Source organism: Geotrypetes seraphini, chromosome 9, assembly GCF_902459505.1.
Source record: "Geotrypetes seraphini chromosome 9, aGeoSer1.1, whole genome shotgun sequence".
NCBI classification, from domain to species: domain Eukaryota; kingdom Metazoa; phylum Chordata; class Amphibia; order Gymnophiona; family Dermophiidae; genus Geotrypetes; species Geotrypetes seraphini.
The window spans coordinates 56,146,756-56,166,189 of NC_047092.1; the positions used below are offsets into that span (position 1 = coordinate 56,146,756).

At 44.6% G+C, this 19,434-nt stretch overlaps 2 protein-coding genes across 4 annotated transcripts in view; both read right to left on the bottom strand.

Annotated features, from left to right (window-relative positions):
- The window catches only part of LSMEM1 (leucine rich single-pass membrane protein 1), a 45,223-nt gene extending 40,694 nt beyond the window's left edge, over window positions 1–4,529 (bottom strand). For 2 of the 3 annotated variants that reach the window (XM_033959598.1, XM_033959596.1), the window contains exon 1: window positions 4,396–4,529. The gene's annotated coding sequence lies outside the window, so the exon portion shown is untranslated. Of the gene's footprint in view, window positions 1–4,125; window positions 4,188–4,395 lie in introns of those variants that run through there. The other variant, XM_033959599.1, reaches the window with a different exon arrangement.
- An 8,327-nt stretch (window positions 4,530–12,856) lies between these two features.
- Window positions 12,857–19,434, bottom strand: part of IFRD1 (interferon related developmental regulator 1) — a 43,902-nt gene continuing 37,324 nt past the window's right edge. The window contains 5 exon segments of the mRNA XM_033958686.1: window positions 12,857–13,638; window positions 14,003–14,098; window positions 15,845–15,948; window positions 15,951–15,972; window positions 18,874–19,008. Coding sequence (XP_033814577.1) covers window positions 13,549–13,638; window positions 14,003–14,098; window positions 15,845–15,948; window positions 15,951–15,972; window positions 18,874–19,008 — 447 coding nt within the window. The 3' untranslated portion in view covers window positions 12,857–13,548.

A 19,434-nucleotide genomic window follows, 5' to 3' on the forward strand; every position in this document is an offset into this window, starting at 1 on the left:
AGCTCCCCACGCATAGGGGGAGGCATCCGTGGTGATGATCATGGAGTGAGGGGGCAGATGAAAGAGTAGACCCCTGGAAAGATTTGAGGAGTTCAACCACCATTGAAGAGATTGCTGAAGGGACGATGTCACAGAGATGGGATGAGAAAGAGGATCCGTGGTCTGTGACCATTGGTTGGCCAGAGTCCATTGAGGTGTCCTGAGGTGGAGGCGTGCCAGAGGAAGCACATGGACTGTCGAGGCCATGTGGCCCAGGAGGACCATCATTTGCCGAGCAGGAATAGAGCGACAAAGGAGCACCTGATGGCAGAGATGGAGCAGGGTCCGTTGGCGGTCTGAGGGGAGAAATGCCCTCATCAGAGTGGTGTCGAGGACGGCTCCAATGAACTGAAGTCGCTGTGTGGGAAGCAGATGCGACTTGGGGTAGTTGATCTCGAACCCCAGGAGATGGAGGAAAGAGATGGTGTGTTGAGTGGCTTGTAGCACAAGCGGAGATGTAGGAGCTTTCACCAACCAATCGTCCAAGTATGGGAACACCTGGAGGTTGTAAGACCTGAGGAAGGCCGCCACCACAATAAGGCACTTGGTGAACACCCTGGGCGATGATGCGAGGCCAAAGGGTAGCACTTTGTACTGATAGTGGCGGTGCTGAATCTGAAATCGGAGGTAGCGACATGAAGTCAGATGGATTGGAATGTGAATGTAGGCCTCTTTGAGGTCTAGGGAACATAGCCAGTCGTGTTGAGAGAGAAGAGGGTAAAGCGTGGCAAGGGAGAGCATTCTGAACTTTTCCTTGACCAAACACTTGTTGAGGTCCCTGAGATCGAGGATGGGACGTAGGTCTTCTGTCTTCTTGGGTACCAGGAAGTACCGGGAGTAGAATCCCTGACCCCTTTGGTCTTGGGGGACTTCTTCGATGGCATTGAGAAGAAGGAGGGATTGGACCTCCTTGAGGAGGAGGAGGGTTTGAGAGGAGTGAGAAGCAGACTCTACGGGAGGATTGTCTGGTGGAAGAGTCTGAAAGTTGAGAGAGTAGCCGTGGCGAATGATGGTGAGGACCCACTGGTCTGATGTGATGACCTCCCAACGGCTGAGAAAAAGTTGTAGGCGTCCTCCGATAGGTTGAGGAAGAGGTAACGCTGGTGAGAGACTGGCTATGCCCTGGAGAAAGGAGTCAAAAGGGCTGAGCAGGTTTTGACTGAGGAAGAGGCTTGGCAGGTTGATGAGATTGGGAGCGAGCCTGAGATTGCTGTTGCTGACGAGGTCGGCGAGGTTGTTGCGGAGGTGGGTGAAGAGGTCTGGCTGAGAATCTGCGTTGGTAGGAAGACTGCTGTCTATAGGGGCGAGCAGGCGGAGTCTTCTTCTTCGGTTTGATGAGAGTATCCCACCTGGTCTCGTGAGCCGAGAGTTTCTGGGTGGTGGAGTCTAGGGACTCTCCGAAAAGTTCATCACCAAGACAAGGTGCGTTAGCTAGGCGGTCTTGGTGGTTAACGTCGAGGTCGGAAACTCTCAGCCAGGCCAGACGTCTCATGGCGACCGCCATGGCAGATACTCGAGAGGTGAGTTCGAAAGAATCATAAATGGAGCGCACCATGAATTTGCGGAGTTGGAGCAGACTGGAAATGTGTTGTTGGAAAAGAGGGACCTTACGTTCAGAAAGATACTTTTGTAATGAAGAGATTTGTTGAACCAGATGCTTCATGTAGAAGGAGAAGTGAAAGGTGTAATTATTAGCTCTGTTTGCAAGCATTGCATTTTGATAAAGGCGCTTGCCAAATTTATCCATCGTTTTGCCCTCTCTGCCAGGAGGGGTAGAAGCATAAACACTGGATCCCTGGGTTTTCTTCAAGGTGGACTCGACAAGAAGAGATTCATGGGGCAGTTGGGGTTTGTCAAACCCCGGGATAGGGATGACCCTGTAGAGACTATCCAGTTTTCTAGGGGCCCCCGGTACCGAGAGAGGGTTCTCCCAATTATTGTAGAAAGTTTCCCGTAAGATGTCGTGGACGGGTAACTTTAGAAATTCTTTGGGGGGTTGCTCGAAGTCTAGGGCATCTAAGAAAGCCTGTGACTTCTTAGAGTCAGATTCTAACGGGATAGAGAGAGCTACTGACATTTCTCGAAGAAATTTGGTGAACGAGGATTGTTCAGGCTTGGAACCGGTATCGATTGTGGAGGGTTCCTCATCGGATGAAGAAGCCTCATCATCGGTACCGGGTTGGGATTCTTCCCAGAGGTCCGGGTCCCTGACGTCGGTGTGTATAGGACGGGACAGTGGTGTGGATGGTTCTGCGTGGCGAGTCTTAGAGAGAGATTTGCCAGAACGCATGGAGATGGTACCGGGGGAAGAAGAGCGGTGCCGGTCTCGGTCTCGGGGGGCTTGGTGCCGGTCCCGATGTCGGAGAGGATCGGCATCAGAGTGTAGTTGCACGAGAGGATTAATTGGTTCCGCCGAGAGCACCGGCATAGACGTGTTTAATGGTACCGATGGAGTCGACTCCGGTGGTATGGTGCGAAGCTCGGGCCGGTCCGGTACCGGAAGGAGTGGGGCCAATATTGTTGGTGTTGTAGTTGTTGTAGTTGTTGCTGTAGTTGCTCCTGTAATTGAGTTTGGAGTATGGCCGCTATGCAGTCGTCCAGAGGAGGCACCGGTACCGCTTTTTTCTTTTTCGGTACCATAGGTGCTGCTCTACGCCCCGGCGATGAGGAGGCCGATGACGAGGCACTCACCGAAATCGGGGCGGAGCGTTTACGGGGTCGGCTTGATGCCGGGAGGACAGGTGTCGCCGCTATGGCAGGAGGGCGCTCAAGGGAAGTGGGAGGCTTCTTAGCCGGCTTACCTGACGCTATCGACCCCGAGGAAGGATCAGGCGGTGTCGAGGTAGTCGGTGCCGATTTTAGCGGCGCCGTCGATGGTGTGGCAGACTCCATGGCAGATCCGGTACCAAAAAGGATGTTCTGCTGGATCTGCCTATTTTTTAACGTACGTTTTTTAAGAGTGGCACAGCGGGTGCAGGTGTCAGCCCGATGCTCTGGACCCAGGCACTGTAAGCACCAATTGTGCGGGTCAGTGAGAGAGATCGGGCGTGCACACCGCTGGCACTTCTTAAAACCCGGCTGAGGGGGCATGAATGGAAATACGGCCTCCGCAAAATCAAACCCGGAGGCCTGTATGTTGGCAACAGGCTCCTCCGGGGCCGGCCAGAAAAATAAAGGAAAAAACAAATTTAAGATTTTTTTTTTTTTAAGACGAAATAGAAACCCGAAGGGAAAAAAGCAAAAAAGGAAGAAAATTACACGAGCGGGAAGGCAAAGTAGGATATTTCAACAGCCGTTGAAAGCACATGCGTCTTCTTCGCTCCGCGGAAACGAAGAAACTGGGGACCACGCTCTCCTCCGTCGAGCGGGAAGGCACCCGCGCATGCGCGGTGCGGTCAACTAGAACTTTCTAGTTAAAAGTGTCCGTACCGGGGCTCCGTCGGTGACGTCACCCATACGTTAAGAATATGCTGCCTGCTTGTCCTGGGATAAAAGTATATATGTATGTAAGTTGAGTTTATTTGATATACCGCTTTTCCTCACAATCCTTATTTCTTTTTATTTTATTTTATTTTTTTATATTGTGAAAATTATGTCAAGAATCAGTTTTCTTATTAGTTGTTCTTTGTATTACCAAGTAACATCTATTGCCATGGGTAGAGCCAGATTAATTTTGTTCATGATCTGGGTGCACATTAAGGGGACTTTTTGAGATGTATTCAGGACCAACTATCTGGCTTTTTTTTCAATAAATCAGCAGAATTTTACATAAATATCCAGAACATAAAAAGATAGTTAATAGGCTCGAGCATTTTTCTGAGTTTAAAACCACTATTGGCATTGACAGTTCTCTCTTTCTTGCCCCCCCCTCCCCCCGTGAATGATTCTGTCCTGTCTGCTTCCAATATATCTAACAGCAGAAATGGTGAGTAGAATCCAGCCAATGGGAAGGTAGAGAGCGATCTGCAGAAAATTTCTGTGCTATAGCAGTGACATTTCTGCAGGTGGTGGGACAGAAATGAGCCCCGTCCATTAATTTTTTATGAGCAAAACAATTTGGACAGCTGCAGTATATGTATACAGTACCTGATTCACTATAACACAGTGAATAAAGAACAGCACCTTTTCAACTGCTCTCCTCTCTCAGCTTCTCTCCTGAGCCCAGACACACAGAATGCAAGTACACAAACACCCTCACTAACCCCCTTCCCAACATATGCATTTGCATACAGAGAGGTTGGAAAGAATTCCATGAGCCCTACTCTGCATACTTTCCCCAACAGTATACTGTATACAGCATAGAAAAAGCAGTTTTTGGAAAAAGCATACCAATTGAAAGCCACACACACTACTTACAATCGCTTGACCACCAGCTACATAGAATGGAAAGGGGGGGGGGGAACCTATCAAACTCCAGCAGAAAACCAAAAACACTAATACATTGCTCTGTTTCCTTATTGTAGCATTACTGACGTCCTGGGCTTTTCCAGTCTAGCCACACTATGAAACTGATGCACTCAGCAAACCTATACTTAGATTACATTTTAACCAAGAGATTCAGTTTCCACATTTTGAACTACTGTATTTGAATACCCAAAATAGAATATGATACAGAAATTTTTTAAAAAGCCAGCTTACTTAACTTTAAAGCTAAAGTAAGCTCTCAAAAAAAAATTAATTTAATTAAAAAAAAACAAAAAACAAGCCACACCCTCCTTAACCAGAGGCTCATACGTCTGGTTTGTAGATTTGACTGTAACTATGCTACTTACATATTAGCACTGGAAATAATTTATTTGTACTCAAAACTGATTAGGAGAATGCAACATAGAACTAGCTTTTTCTGTGGTTGTCCTTCCACAATTTAGGGCTGCTTTTACAAAGCTGTAGTAGCTATTCCTCGCCTCCCCCCCCCCCATAGCAAATGCACAAAAGCCCATTCAATTCTTATGGACTTCAGTGCATTTGCCACAGGAGAATTGCTACCACAGCTTTGAAAAGGGGCCCTTAGTTAAAATAAAAAATGGAGAATATCCTACCCATAACTCAAGCCTACAGATTTCTAATATGTAACCTTTTTTTGTCTTTTAAATCTGAAACATAAAACATTTGTAGTAAATTCAAGTGAAAGTCATTTAGACCCTCCTTTACAAAGCCACGCTAGCGTTTTTAGCGCCAGCCAAGGCGGTATGACTCTGACACTCATAGAAATTCTATAAGCGTCAGAGTTCTTACTGCCGCAGCCGGCGCTAAAAACACTTGTGCAGCTTTGTAAAGGAGGGGGTTATTTATTTATTTAACCTCCCCCCTCCCTTTTATAAAACCATAGCGCCTTTTTTAGCGCTGGCCACAGCGGTAACTGCTCCAACGCTCATAGAATTCCTATGAGTGTCTGAGCTGTTACACACTACCGTTTCGTAAAAGGGAGGGTTAGTTTTAGATCCTGTCCTTCCCAGAAAGCTCAGAATGGATTACAGTGTAACATTCACAGTGTTACAATATAACATTACATAGGGCTCCTTTTACAAAAGCGCGTTAGCGGTTTAACGTGCGTAATACCACGTGCTAAACCGCCAGCCGCTACCGCCTCCTCTTGAGCAGGCGGTAGTTTTTGGGCCAGTGCGGGGGTTAGCGCCTGATGAAAAGTTACGTGCGTTAACCCTGCTAGCATGGCTTAATAAAAGAAGCCCATAGTGTTACAACCTCTCCAACCCCACGTAGACACTAAGGCCCTGATTCTCCAAAGTGCATCCCGATTTGTAGGCATCCTACAGCTGTCTAATCAGCCAATTGGGATGCACGTTTTTTTTAAAAAAATGCTCCCCAGGCAAGCCTGAAGGCGCCTCTGGGAGCCTAGGGAGACCCGCAAGATGCCTAAGCTCGTCTAAGGGCCTTAGGCGGGCCTTAGGCTGAACCTAGGCGGCCCTACGCGTCTCCCTAGTAGAGGAGAAGCTTAAAATGTAGGCCAGCAAAATGCTGGCCTACATTGTAAGTAGACGCGGCCGCTATACTTATCGCGGCAAGGGATCTCTCTGCCGCTAAAAGTATAGCGGGCCGCGGCCCCCTGACCAGGAGCGTGCCCAAACCCTCTGCCCAAAGACGCACCCCCCCCCCGACACTACCGACCGCCCCCCTGACACTACCGATCTCCCCCCCCCCGACAATATCGATAGCTGGCAGGAGGGTGCCCAATCCCTCCTGCCCGAAGACGCACCCCCCTCTCCGGCGCTAACAACCCCCAAACCTCCACTCCACCAAACCTGTTCTTAGATGGGTCTTGCACGTCTTGAGCCGGCAGTCACGCCTCGTCGAAATGAAGCGGGCACGCCCCTTCCCGGCCCATCCCGCCGAAGCCTAAGGCCTGATCGGCCATAGGCATAGCGGGTCCGCCCATCCCCACTTAATCTAAGGCCTGATTGGCCAAACAGACCTTAGACTTAATCTAAGGCCTGATTGGCCAATCAGACCTTAGACTTAGTGGGGATGGGCGGACCCGCTATGCCTAAGGCCTGATTGGTCCAGGCTTCTAGAGCCTGAGCCAATCAGGCCTTAGGCTTCGGCGGGATGGGCCGGGAAGGGGCGGGCCCGCTTCATTTCGACGAGGCGTGCCTGCTGGCTCAAGACGTGCAAGACCCATCATCTAAGAACAGGTTTGGTGGAGTGGAGGTTTGGGGGTTGTTAGCGCCGGGGAGGGGGGTGCGTCTTCGGGCAGGAGGGATTGGGTACCCTCCTGCCAACTATCGATATTGTTGGGGGGGGATCGGTAATGTCGGCGGGGGGGCGGTCGGTAGTGTCGGGGGGTGCGTCTTCGGGCAGGAGGGATTGGACATCCTCCTGCCAGCGAAAGATATTGTCGGGGGGGCGGTCGGTAGTGTGTGTGTGGGGGGGGGGGTGCGTCTTCGGGCAGAGGGTTTGGGCACCTTCCTGGTCAGGGGGCCGCGGCCCGCTATACTTATAGCGGCAGAGAGATCCCTTGCCGCGAAAAGTGTAGCGGGCCGTGTCTAATCTATCCCGTTTCTCTAACCCGCGTCTGTAACATGGACGTCGGTTACAGAATCGGGGTTTAGTTTAGGCCGATTCTGAATAGGACGCCTCTCCCGGGCGTCCTATTCAGAATCAGGGCCTAGGTGTCTTGCGGGCCTCGCCTTCAGTATAGGCGGCCTGCCTGGGGAGCATTTTTTTTAAAAAACGTGCATCCCGATTGGCTGATTAGTCAGCTGTAGGACGCCTAAAGCTGCCTAAAATCGGGACGCACTTTTAGAGAATCAGGCCCTAAGAGGCAAATTCTATAAATGGTGTCCCAATTTTAGGCAGCCTACTACTGTCTAACCACCAATCTGAATGCATGTTTGTTTTTTAAAAAATTATCCCCAACAGGCTGTATGGAACATCCTGAAAGAAGCCTTTTGTTTGGAGGCACAGTCTCCGATCCCACTCCATTTTCACCATAAATTTTTATTGGAGTCAACATGCAGCATCGATGTTGCTTCTTGGGGGGGGGAGGGGTCAGCGGATCTCAGCACTCCAATTTCAGATACTCTGTTACAAACTGCCCTTAAAGCTGCATCACAACGTTGGACCTCAGCTCCTCTGTTTGAATTACGATATAAGTTGATACTGCGTTTATACATCTCTCCATCCAGAGCACACCAAGCTACGTTGCGCCTGGATTCTTGTTGTCCCAAATGCCATCAGACGAATGTGACGCTGGGCCATGTTTTATTCGTGTCTGAAGATCTTGTGCTTTTGGAAGCTTATATGCTCATATTTCTACTCTATTGAGGACTAAGTGCACTCCCCAGCCCAGGCTTTTTTTCTCACTTTCTTCATTGACACAGGCGATCCCCAAAGGCCTGAGGAGTTTCATGCGGCGTGTCCTCTTGTTTGCCAAGAAACTGATACTGTTACACTGGCTGGACTCTCCCCTTCCCAGTTTCAGAATGGCATATGCTGATGTTTCATCAACTGAAGATGAAACGCATGAACGTGACCGATATGGATTCTGTAAAGGGCCTCCAGCTTGATTGGGAACCTTATTGGTCTTTTTTAACAGCATATGCGCGTAGTAATGTTCTGAATTAGAGAATGATACTGTGGATGTTACCCGTGGCTAGCCGCAGGTAGCCTGCCAAAATGGTGGAGGGGGAAAGGTGCTCACCGCAGGTATGGGGACAAGGCCATCCACCGCCCCGTGGAGCAGTGAATGGCCTTGTCCCCGCAGTTAAGGGAGGGAACAGGCACAGTCACCGATCACGCATGGCCCCCTCCCTCCCCCTCATCTTCATGGCACGTTTTAAAGTTTGTCTTGTTGAAAGCCGCCGGAGCGTGCGTGCAATCGCGCGTGTGGGGGCGGAAGCTTCTCCTCTGACACAACTCCGGTGGCTTTCAACAAGACTGAAACCTTAAAACGCGCCACAAAGGTGAGGGAGGGAGATGAACGGACTGCGCGAGGGGTGCCAAAGGGCAGTGAGGTGCTGAGAGGGAAGGGTGGATGCTGTGGGGACGGGGCGGTAAATGGGATGGTGGCCCGGTACTGGGGCAGTGACGGGGACAGATTTTTCCCCCCGTGTCATTCTCTATTCTGAATCTCTAATTGAGTGTTAATACTCGTTTTCTGGTATGGTTGCCCTCTCTATCTCACCTCCTTCTTCTATACTTTTTAAAAAATCTTTTTAGGTAGGTAGGTGAAGTTTGGATTACTAATATGATTTGTTCAAGCAGATTCGGTGCCTGTTCAGTTTGTACTACTTGTTTTGCTCTGTTTGATCAATAAAATATATTTGAAATAAAAAAAAAACTTTTACCCTATAGCAGCATTGAATTCAAAAAGCCATAGTTCCAGGATTAAGATGAAGCCATATTAGAATCAGCAGTCACAGTAAAATGGCTTTTTCAATTTGATATAAAGGAGCCAAATTGTTTCCTGAACCTAGCCTAAGTATTATGACGCTAACCTCTAGCCCTGGAACACTTTTACTAGATTCAATTATGTACAATCTAAATACACCGCCTATTGTATCAATTTTTAGTTCAAGGGTGTTTATAAACAAATTTTGGCAAGGAAAATTGTAGACCAATGTTATGTTAAATACTGACTAAAGTCCTCATGTCAAGGGTAACAATATACATTGTGGGCAGGGCAGTACAGGTAAAAAGTATTAAAGTTTTGGAACAATTGACAGTATAAACATTCAATCGAAGGCATACAGCACATTTCCCCCCTAATTTTATGGGATGCACTGAAGGTTAGGCACCAAAAGTGTACTGCTGGTAGTTAAAAACTTAAGAATTGCCATAATGGGACAGACCGAAGGTCCATCAAGCCTCCTGTTTCCAACTATGGCCAAGCCAGGTCCCAAATACCTAGCTAGATCCCAAGTAGTAAAGGAGATTTTATATTGCTTATCCTAAGAATAAACAGTGGATTTCCAAGCCATCTCAATAATGACTTATGAACTTCCCTTTTAGGAATTTATGCAAACCTTTTTTAAACCCTGCTATGCTAACTGATTTCACTACATTCTCCGGCAATGAATTTCATTGCGTGAAGAAATGTTTTCTCCAGTTTGTTTTAAATCTACTACTTACAGCCATGTGAAAAAAATTAGGACACCCCATTAAATATTCAGTTCTTTCTTAAGAAATGTTTACATATCAATGTCAAATCTTTTTTATTTTATTTATGTCTGGAAAAGAACGTGATGTAATTGCAGGTAAACAACAAAGATTTTCAAATTATTAACAAATTATTGCAATGAATAGGTATTATTTTCCCTGATTTGTACAAATGAAAGAATGGGGTGGAGGAGGGGGACTTTTATTATATGGTATGAGATATTGAAAGGTTGGGAGGGAAAGGGATAAATTTTATTTAATATGAAGAAATGTAGAATTTCAAGTGATGTATTTAAGTTAAAATGTGGTTACATTTTGATGCACTTTATTCATTTTTATAACTTACATCAAGAACTTAAAAAAAAAAAGATTTTCCTTGATTTACTCATGAAACAAAAGATATCCACAAAAATGTGTATTCTAACTGAGGAATAAATTAGGACACCCTACACCCTAATTGCTAGTATTATCCCCTTTGACTGAAATAACTGCAGTAAGACGCTTCTTACAGCCATCTACCAGTCTCTGACATCAGTCTGAGAAAAGTTTGGCCCACTCCTCAATGCAGAATTCTTTCAGCTGTGAGATGTTTGAGGGGCTTCTTGCATGTACAGCCCATTTCAAATCACCCCACAGCATCTCAATGGGATTAAGATCAGGGCTTTGTCTCAGCCACTCCAGGACTCTCCATTTCTAAGTTTTCAGCCAGTCCTTGGTGGATTTACTGGTATGTTTTGGGTCATTGTCATGTTGCAGGGTTCAGTTCCACTTCAGCTTTTTCTTACAGATGGTCTCACATGTTCCTCAAGCACCCTCTGATACATGGTAGAATTCATGGTGGATTCTACGATGATGAGCTGGCCAGGTCCTAATGCAGCAAAGCATTCCCAAACCATGACCCTTCCACCTCCATACTTCACAGTCGGTGTGAGGTTCTTTTCCTGGAATGCTGTATTTGGTATTCACCAAACATGTCCTCTTTTCTGGTGTCCAAATAATTCAATTTTAGACTCATCTGGCCATAGCACACCATTCCAGAAGTCCTGGTGTTTGTCTACATACTCTCTGGCAAACTTCAGTCTGGCCTTGATGTTAATTTGCTCTTTCGTCAATTGCTCTTTTGTCTACTTTTATTTTACCTATTTATTTGTCCTTCTATTCCAGTTGTGTTTTACCTTTAATTGTTGATTCTTTCCTCTCTAAGATTGTATTTCTATCCCACATGTCCTATTGTATTCTTGTCTTATCTTAATTAGTTTGTTTTGTGACTTATCCCCTTGTTAATTATATGGTCTATTTTATGTATATTTTAGACAATTTATTTTACCAATTTGTACATCGCTTAGAATTTGGAATAGGCGATTAATCAAATAATAAATAAACTTTAACTTGAAACTTTCTCTTAGAGAGCAAAGGTTTCCTCCTTGCACACCTCCCATGCAAGTTAAATTTGTGTAGTCTTTCTTATTGCAGAGGCATGCACTTTCACAACAACAGTAGCAAGAGCCTGCTGTAGGTCCCATGACGACATTTAGGGTTTTTGGAGGCTTCTTTTAGCATCTTGTGGTCTGCTCTGGGGGGTCAACTTGCTTGGACAGCCAGGCCTGGGCATGTTGGCAGTTGTTTGTAAAGTCCTCCATTTGTACACTATTTTCCGGACCATGGAATGACTAATGTCAAATTCTTTTGAGATCTTTTAAAATCCTTTACCAGACTTAGAAGCTGCTATAATCTTCTTTCTGAAGGCCTCAGACAGTTCTTTTGATCTCACCATGGTGTTTACTCTCACCACAGCAGTCATGAGCACACCAAACTAAATGTCTGAGGTTTAAGTAGGGCAAAACTCCTTCAAAATGCTGAGTAACGATGTTCTAATTGTGCACCTCATGCGATACACCTGAATATTTCATGGGGTGCCCTAATTTTTTCACATGCTTGTAGTAGCTTCATCACATGCCCTCTAGTCCTAGTATTTTTGGAAAGAGTAGACAAAATATTCACATCTCCCCTTTCCACTCCACTCAGTATTTTATAGACCTCTATCACCCCTGAGCCATCTCTTCTCCAGCTGTTTTGGCACAGTAGGTGCAAGGGGGATGTGTTCTGACCATTCCAACACATGCTTTATAGAATACTGTCAAGCTGCATGTACATGGTGCTGCTTTTGTTTATTACAAGTAAACATAGAAGAGGCTGCCAAGTTCTGAGCTCACCCTGATGGGAAGGGTTGGGGAGAGAAGGAAAGGGGTCAGAAGCTGGCACCACCAATCATGCCCAAGGACAATACTAGCCAGCTGAACTGGGAACCAGTTCACCAACTGGACCAGAAGCAGCCTATCCAGCACCCAGAGCTTATAGCTACGACTATCCACCTGCTTGGAGATAGAAAATACCGAGGAGCTGTGAGGGTCAAGTAGTACCTATACAGTTCTTATGTTTCCTATCTTCTCCTGCTGGTCAATGGACATTAACTATCCCGATGGTCTGGAATAGTGGGAAGGATGCTATGGAATTTAGAGTATGTCCTTACCAACTTGTGCTAGTGTTCTAGAATGGCTTTGTGTTCAACTCGGCATTCAAATTTCTTTGGTACCCATTACAGAACTACCTCCTATTATATACAAACAAGGCTGTAGATGACTATTGTTTATTTGGATCATAAGGCATAACTACTAGTCTTTAGTTATAGAATCCTACAACACATTACATGTTAATCACAATGCATTAAAAACTCCTATTTGATCATAAACTAGCAACAAAGCCACCACCATATGAGAAAACATCTTTAGCAAGAATTCCGCTCCATGCAAATTCACTTGCTGTCACAGCCCTGAGAAGTTTAGGCATGGGACTGTCATCAATTCTCTCAAGTTGACTTGTTGCAAAATAGTTTTAAACTTTGCAGTATGACCCGAAGTTGATTTGAGATGCTATACCCCAGGGGAGTCCAACCTTTTGGCTTCCCTGGGCCGCATTGGCAGAAAAAAATGTTTCTGGGGCTGTACAAATGCGCAAACACTGCAGCAAGACAGAGGAGGAAGCCAGCAAGATGGTAAACACCCGGGGGCAGCAGAGGAAAACACTGCATCGCCCTCGACCAGGGCCGCACAAAATACTTCACAGGGCTGCAGGTTTGGACACCCCTGCTATACCCCATTAACACAACAGTTGACCTTTTTATGTTGGTAAGTAAAAGACCGCCTTTTTAGAGGAAGGGGTGAAAGTCCTTTATTTCAAAAATCAATACATGCTGTGTGTAAAAGTCTAAGATGTGCACTTACTATAATGCAAGAAATTTTGGCAGTTTCATTGTGCATGTTTATTGTAACATCCCAGTCTTCAGAGGTTATCAACTCAGATTTTCTGAGTAATCATTAACAATGTAGATATAATTGCATACAGACAGTACATGCAGATGTCCTGATGACTGGGTTAAAAAAATACTGCTTTAGAGGGATGTACACTAATTCAGTGCAGTTTCTGTATAAGTTTGGTTAAAAAGACAGGTCCAATTAAATTCCATTGAAGGTAAAAAGCAGCTTCCAGATGTTAACACCATAGAATCTGCAATATATATATATATTTTTTTATAACTTAGCACCTAGATTCAGGAATAGATTCAGGAATTTCAAATAGTACGCTTGACAATATGTCCCAAACATGTCTTTCCATAAAGGAATGGATCAGATATACGAGCAATGTTGAGAATTCATACTTCAGATTATATTAACTACTCCTATTTCTACATACATAAAAATATATTTAGTAAAAAAAAAAAAACATGCACTTCCAATTACTAGACATTAGGAATTAAAGCTCACTGAAGTGTAATGTTAGTATATGGAAATCATATTTGAAAATTAAAAAGACACAAAAACACGGAATTGTGAAAATCTAGAAGAATTCCCCAACATCTGTTCTCTTGTCACGAAATTTGCTTCTAGCCTTTGTTCGAGCTTTGAATGCTGCAGAGTTGTACAAGTGCTGAAAGAAAAATAAGCGTTACATCATTTACTATGATATCTCTATCTGCACCTTCAGCTAACATGGTTGTATATAAACAGTTACTACAAATACTAGTGAATCTCTCAATTACGGTATTACCATGATTAAAATTGCCACACAGCAACAATAAATATTCCTACGTAATGCTTTAACAGCACAGGGAATTGGTTCACAAAACAATCATTCTGGTGCATCTCTGCAAGCGAGAACAGTTAATGTCAACTGATGCTGGATTTAAATTGGATTAACACTACAAACCCAACACAAAAACTACACACTGTGTTCATTAAGTTCTATGTACTATGTGTTAGTGTAACCTGCCTAGACACAAACATCAGCTTACCTTTTCAAAACGTGAGATTTTCATAGTCTTAAGACTGCCTGCATCAACCATCATAGGTGGTCCAAGTTCAAACACGTTCCGAAGAAACTCATTTGCCTGTGTAAGACATTGTATAGAACATTTGCTCTTGAGCATTACAATGCACATTAATTGCTATATTACATTTCTTTCATATTTATTTATTTATTCAATTTTCTATACCTTTCTCCCCAGGGAGCTCAGAACAGTTTACATGAATTTATTCAGGTACTCAAGCATTTTTCCCTGTCTGTCCTTGTGGGCTCGCAATCTATCTAATGTACTTGGGGCAATGGGGGGATTAAGTGACTTGCCCAGGGTCACAATGAGCCGCATGGGTTTGAACCCACAACCTCAGGGTGCTCAGGCTGTAGCTTTAACCACTATGCCACACACTCTCCTCAACCACTGCATCACTCTCCAGAAAATTCTACACATGTTAAAGTAAACATCTATCCTACTTAAACAGCTCCACTGAACTCTGATGGGCAAGCTATGTGCAAGTCAGCTTTACTTTCTGCTAAAAAGCAAGCCTGGGGTATAAACTTCTGAAAATATTAGTACAAAGTTTAGGAGCCACAAAATGCTTTTCTGATCTTTTGGTGGGGGGAGAGAGATCAAATTTATCCCTCTTTCATTTTCTATTCTTGTACACCAGGCCCTGAATTTTAAATGTCCGATACGTTTTGTAGCCCCGGCCTGTGGCCATTACTGAAACTAGACTCGGATGCCTTAAAACAGGGCTGGCATTAAGGGGGGTACAGACTTGGCATCAGTCTGCCTTGTGCACCCAAGCTTACCTGAAATTAAAGGTTCAGCTTGCTGGTGGGTTTACTAAAAACATGCTGGAACCAAGGATAGAAATTAACGCCAGCCTTGCCTTAAAAGCAGCTCCTGATTGGTAAGGCCCGACTTTAGTGCAGGAAGAGGCGATCAGAGCATACGACGAGTGATTGCCTTCACTCGCTGGCGCTCCAGCTGCTCTCTCCTGCCTCTCCCACAAAAAACTGTATTCGCAGTTTTACAAGATTCTCAGGGGTACCTGAACGGAACCGCTGCAAATATTGGGGGAGGACTGTATACCAAAAAACAATGCTCCTTGGGCCAAAAGTACTTCGAAGTGGCTTGAAGGCCAAAAATTCAAAGACTGAATTTAACCTCTAGAAAAATATACTGAAAGAAAAAAAACAAAAAACAACAACCCAATAAAAATAAATTGAGAAGAAAATATTGGGAAGGCACAAAAAAAAAAAAAAACAACAAACACACCCCACACCCCACTTTCAAAGTTTGATGTGCTGAGAAGGGATTGGGACTTATACCTTTTTGTAGTTTTACAACTACACTCAAGGCAGGTACTTCAAGCATTTTCCCTATCTGTCCCAATGGGCTTGAAATCTATCTAATGTACCTGGGGCAGTGGAGGATTAAGTGACTTGCCCAGGGTTACAGGGAGCAGTACAGGGTTTGAACCCACAACCTCAGGGTGTAGAGGCTGTAGCTCTAACTACTGCGCCACTCTACTCTACGAAAACTTAGGCCCGTTGGTCCCGTGTTCTGATGCTGGGTAAGACGGTACCTGCATGCACACAGTGTGGGCACTGCCCAAAGATTTAAAGTGACAGTGCACTTAGCAAATGTGCATACCGGGTCCTGTGGATGATATCACCCACATGTGACAACGTTATTCTTGCTTGTCCTTGGAGAAGCCTTTATCAGGAGCTCTATTGTACAGGAAGAAAAGCAAGCAGCTGTTTTTGAAAATCAGTTATATTAGTGTCAAAGTGCAAATGATCATCCCGAAGGCATACCTGAATTGCTTACCTGCAAATGGTACTGCATCCCTGATCCCAAGAGCTCTTTAAAGGTGTCATATGTGCGCTTCTTAACCCAACAGTCAATATACATTCGCTCTGGTCCAAATTTATAGTCTCTGTTGAGAAATCGCCTTCCTAGGAAATTAAAAAAAAATAAATAAAAAATTAAATGTGGCTTATAGTTCAGTTGTTAAGGGGCTGGAGGAGTTGCCGTACAGTGAGAGGTTAGAGAAACTAGACCTCTTCTCCCTTGAAAAGAGGAGACAGAGGAGACATGATTGAAACATTCAAGATAATGAAGGGAATAGACTTAGTAGATAAAGACAGGTTGTTCACCCTCTCCAAGGTAAAGAGAACGAGAGGGGATAAAAGGGGATAGATTCCGTACAAACGTAAGGAAGTTCTTCACCCAGAGAGTGGTAGAAAACTGGAATGCTCTTCCGGAGGCTGTTATAGGGGAAAACACCCTCCAGGGATTCAAGACAAAGTTAGACAAGTTCCTGCTGAACCAGAACGTACACAAGTAAAACTAGTCTTAGTTAGGGCACTGGTCTTTGACCTAAGGGCTGCCGCGTGAGCAGACTGCTGGGCATGATGGACCACTGGTCTGACCCAGCAGCGGCAATTCTTATGTTCTTATAATTCTTTAGAAATATAGAGTATATACTATTGGGGGTATGAGGGTAGAGCAGGAATGTTTATATACAAGCTTCTCAGTATTCAGAAGTACTTATCTGAAAGTCTTCTCTAACCACCCTGGCACCATCTAATGTCATGCTAGGACAGAGGTGAAATTATCCAGGTTCTGCTGATTCAACGCTGGTGCCTAGAAAACTAAACAGCTGACCCAGGCAAATTATAGTGGCTGTTCTAAACCACCTGGTGCTTAATTTGGGAATAGCTTTAAATGCTGTGGTTAGCATTTTAAAACAAATGCAGCAATAGCATTTTAAATATCAGGAGGAGAAGCTTTACTTTGGAAACAGTAGCTTTGATTCCCATGTGTCTGCTCATCTCATTCCTTCCTTCCCTATTGCTCCCTTTTAAACTTGCTTTCTTGTTTGTGTTTTTCATGCTCCTCAGCTATAGAACTAAGGCCTTGATGCACTAAAGATAGTCGGTAATACAGACTGGATTGCTGTTGGCTAATTCTCTGGCCGATTCTGAACTAGCAATCAATGCACTACCAAGACTGCATGCAAATGATTTACACGGAGGTGCAAATCATTTGCATGCAAACTCAACAGATCAAATCGCTCAGTGTAACACAGGCAAAATATCTGTGACATTGAAAAAAAGAGAAATAAAAACAACCCAGGCTGACCCGTCAGGTTTTTCCAACAGCTAAACCCATTTTTAGGTTTTTTGTTTTTTTTTCATAGTCAAGCAATGTTAGTGCATCAATCGCTTGGCTACTTTGCATGGGGTTTTAACTAATTTGCATGGCAGAATTAGAAAATACACGCGGTGAGCCGTTTTGTGAATCGGGTTGGTAATAGCAATTGTCACTAAAGCTGTGAAAACAGGTTTAGCAATGATCGCCGACTTTAGTGCATCTAGCCCTATGTTTTCCCGTCCAGTATTTCCTTGCACTTTACTAGGGATTTTTTTAAAAATATACAAGTCTGGTGAGAGGGATGGGATAAAACCAAGTTCACCCTCTTAAAAATGCTTACATGTACACACCTTCAAGATATGACACTATGCAAGACTTGCCTGAACTATGGCTTTGACTAAAGATAGTCTTACAAGAATTATTGAGATGCTTAGGGACATGTTGTGTTAGTGGTGCTTTCAAACAGTTAAGAGGATGCACAGGTATGAGTATTAAGCAAGCTTAATCTTAAAGAGCAATCATCTAGTTCAGTGTTTTTCAACCTTTTTAGAACTGTGGACCGGCAGAAATAAAATAATTATTTTGTGGACCGGCACACTACTAGGGCTAAAATTAAAAACTCCCAAATCATTTCCGCCCCATCTCCGCGAGCTCGGTCACCTCAGTAATTATAGAAAAATAGACAAATATAGTGCAAAATATAGACAGCAGATATAAATTCTCAAAACTGATACATTTTGATCACTAAATTAAAAATAAAATCATTTTATCCTACCTTTGTCTGGTGATTTCATGAGTCTCTGGTTGCATTTCCTTCTGTCTGTGTATCCTTTCATTTCTTTCTTTCTGCACTCAGGCCCAACAATTGTCCCTTTCTATTCCCTCCCTCTTTCCCTCCCAGTGCTTCCTTCCCAAGTCCTGAATGCCTCCTTCCCATGCCTTTAGTGCCCCCAGTGCCTCCTTCCCATGTCTTTAGTGCCCCCAGTGCCTCCTTCCCATGTCTTTAGTGCCCCCAGTGCCTCCTTCCCATGTCTTTAATGCTCCCAGTGCCTCCTTCCCCATGTCCTTAGTGCCCCCAGTGCCTCCTTCCTATGTCCCTCTCACTGCCTTCCACACTTTGTCCCACCCCCACCCCCAAAGCCAGCCTATCTGCCTATCTACCTCTCTCCCTCCCTCCCTGGCCAAAGCCAGCCTGCTTGCCTGACTACCTCCTTCCCTCCTTGTCGGAAAAAAAAAAAAAAAGCCTTCCTCCTTCCTTTCCCCTGCTCTTACCGCCCTGCTGCTGCTAAACCCAACAGGAAATCTTCTTTCCGACGTCAATTCTGATGTCAGAGAGGATGTTCTGGGCCAGCCAGGCAGTGATTGGCTGGCCCAGAACGTCCTCTCCAACATCAGAATTGACGTCAGAAAGAAGATTTCCTGTCGGGTTTAGCAGCAGCAGCAATCTTGCCGGCCCTCCGCAGACTGGCAGAAATTTCCTGCGGACATGCACCGGTCCACGGACCGGCGGTTGAAGATCAGTGATCTAGTTCTCTGCACAGGAAAAACTACGCCATAATCATGTAGCACAGTAATTTGTACACAGCCTTTCCAATTTATAGAGAACCTCTCCAGGAAAGCAAAGCCATTTTCACATAAATTAAGTTTTGTAAATGACAAGGAACAACCAGTCTCAACATTTATCTATCTACCAAGTTTACCTCCACAGCTCTGAGGACATCACGGAAAACAGAGCGCTGTTTTCTTTTGTCTACTTTAGCACGGTGCTTGGTCCCATCTGTAGCCAGTGCTCTCAGTGTCTGAGCCAGGGGTTCAATATCTTCATAAAGAAAATCCTATCAGAATACAAGAACTTCTTAAATACCATTGAAGGATGTTGTAAGAGTGTCCATCAAGAATATTAAGGGTGTCTGCACTTCTGTCCCTATGACTATGTCAAATGTTAATATGAAATGCATTCTAGCTGAAAGCTAAGCTCTCCAGTCACTCATTTTATATACTCTTCCTGACATGAAAAGGAAACAACTGCCCTTTAAACTTGATTTACAGTCAACCATTTCCACCCAGATGAAAAGAATAGGATCTTGCATCCCCCAATGCACTACACAAATTATCCGTGTCCTAAAACTATGTCTAACCTTTTCTACAGTACAAGCACAAGTTTCAGATACATTTGTACTATTGATTCTAGTTTTTATTTACTCAAACACAGTTCTCTGCTTCTCGGATCATGGCCTTATCTAGTCAAGGCTGAGGCACTT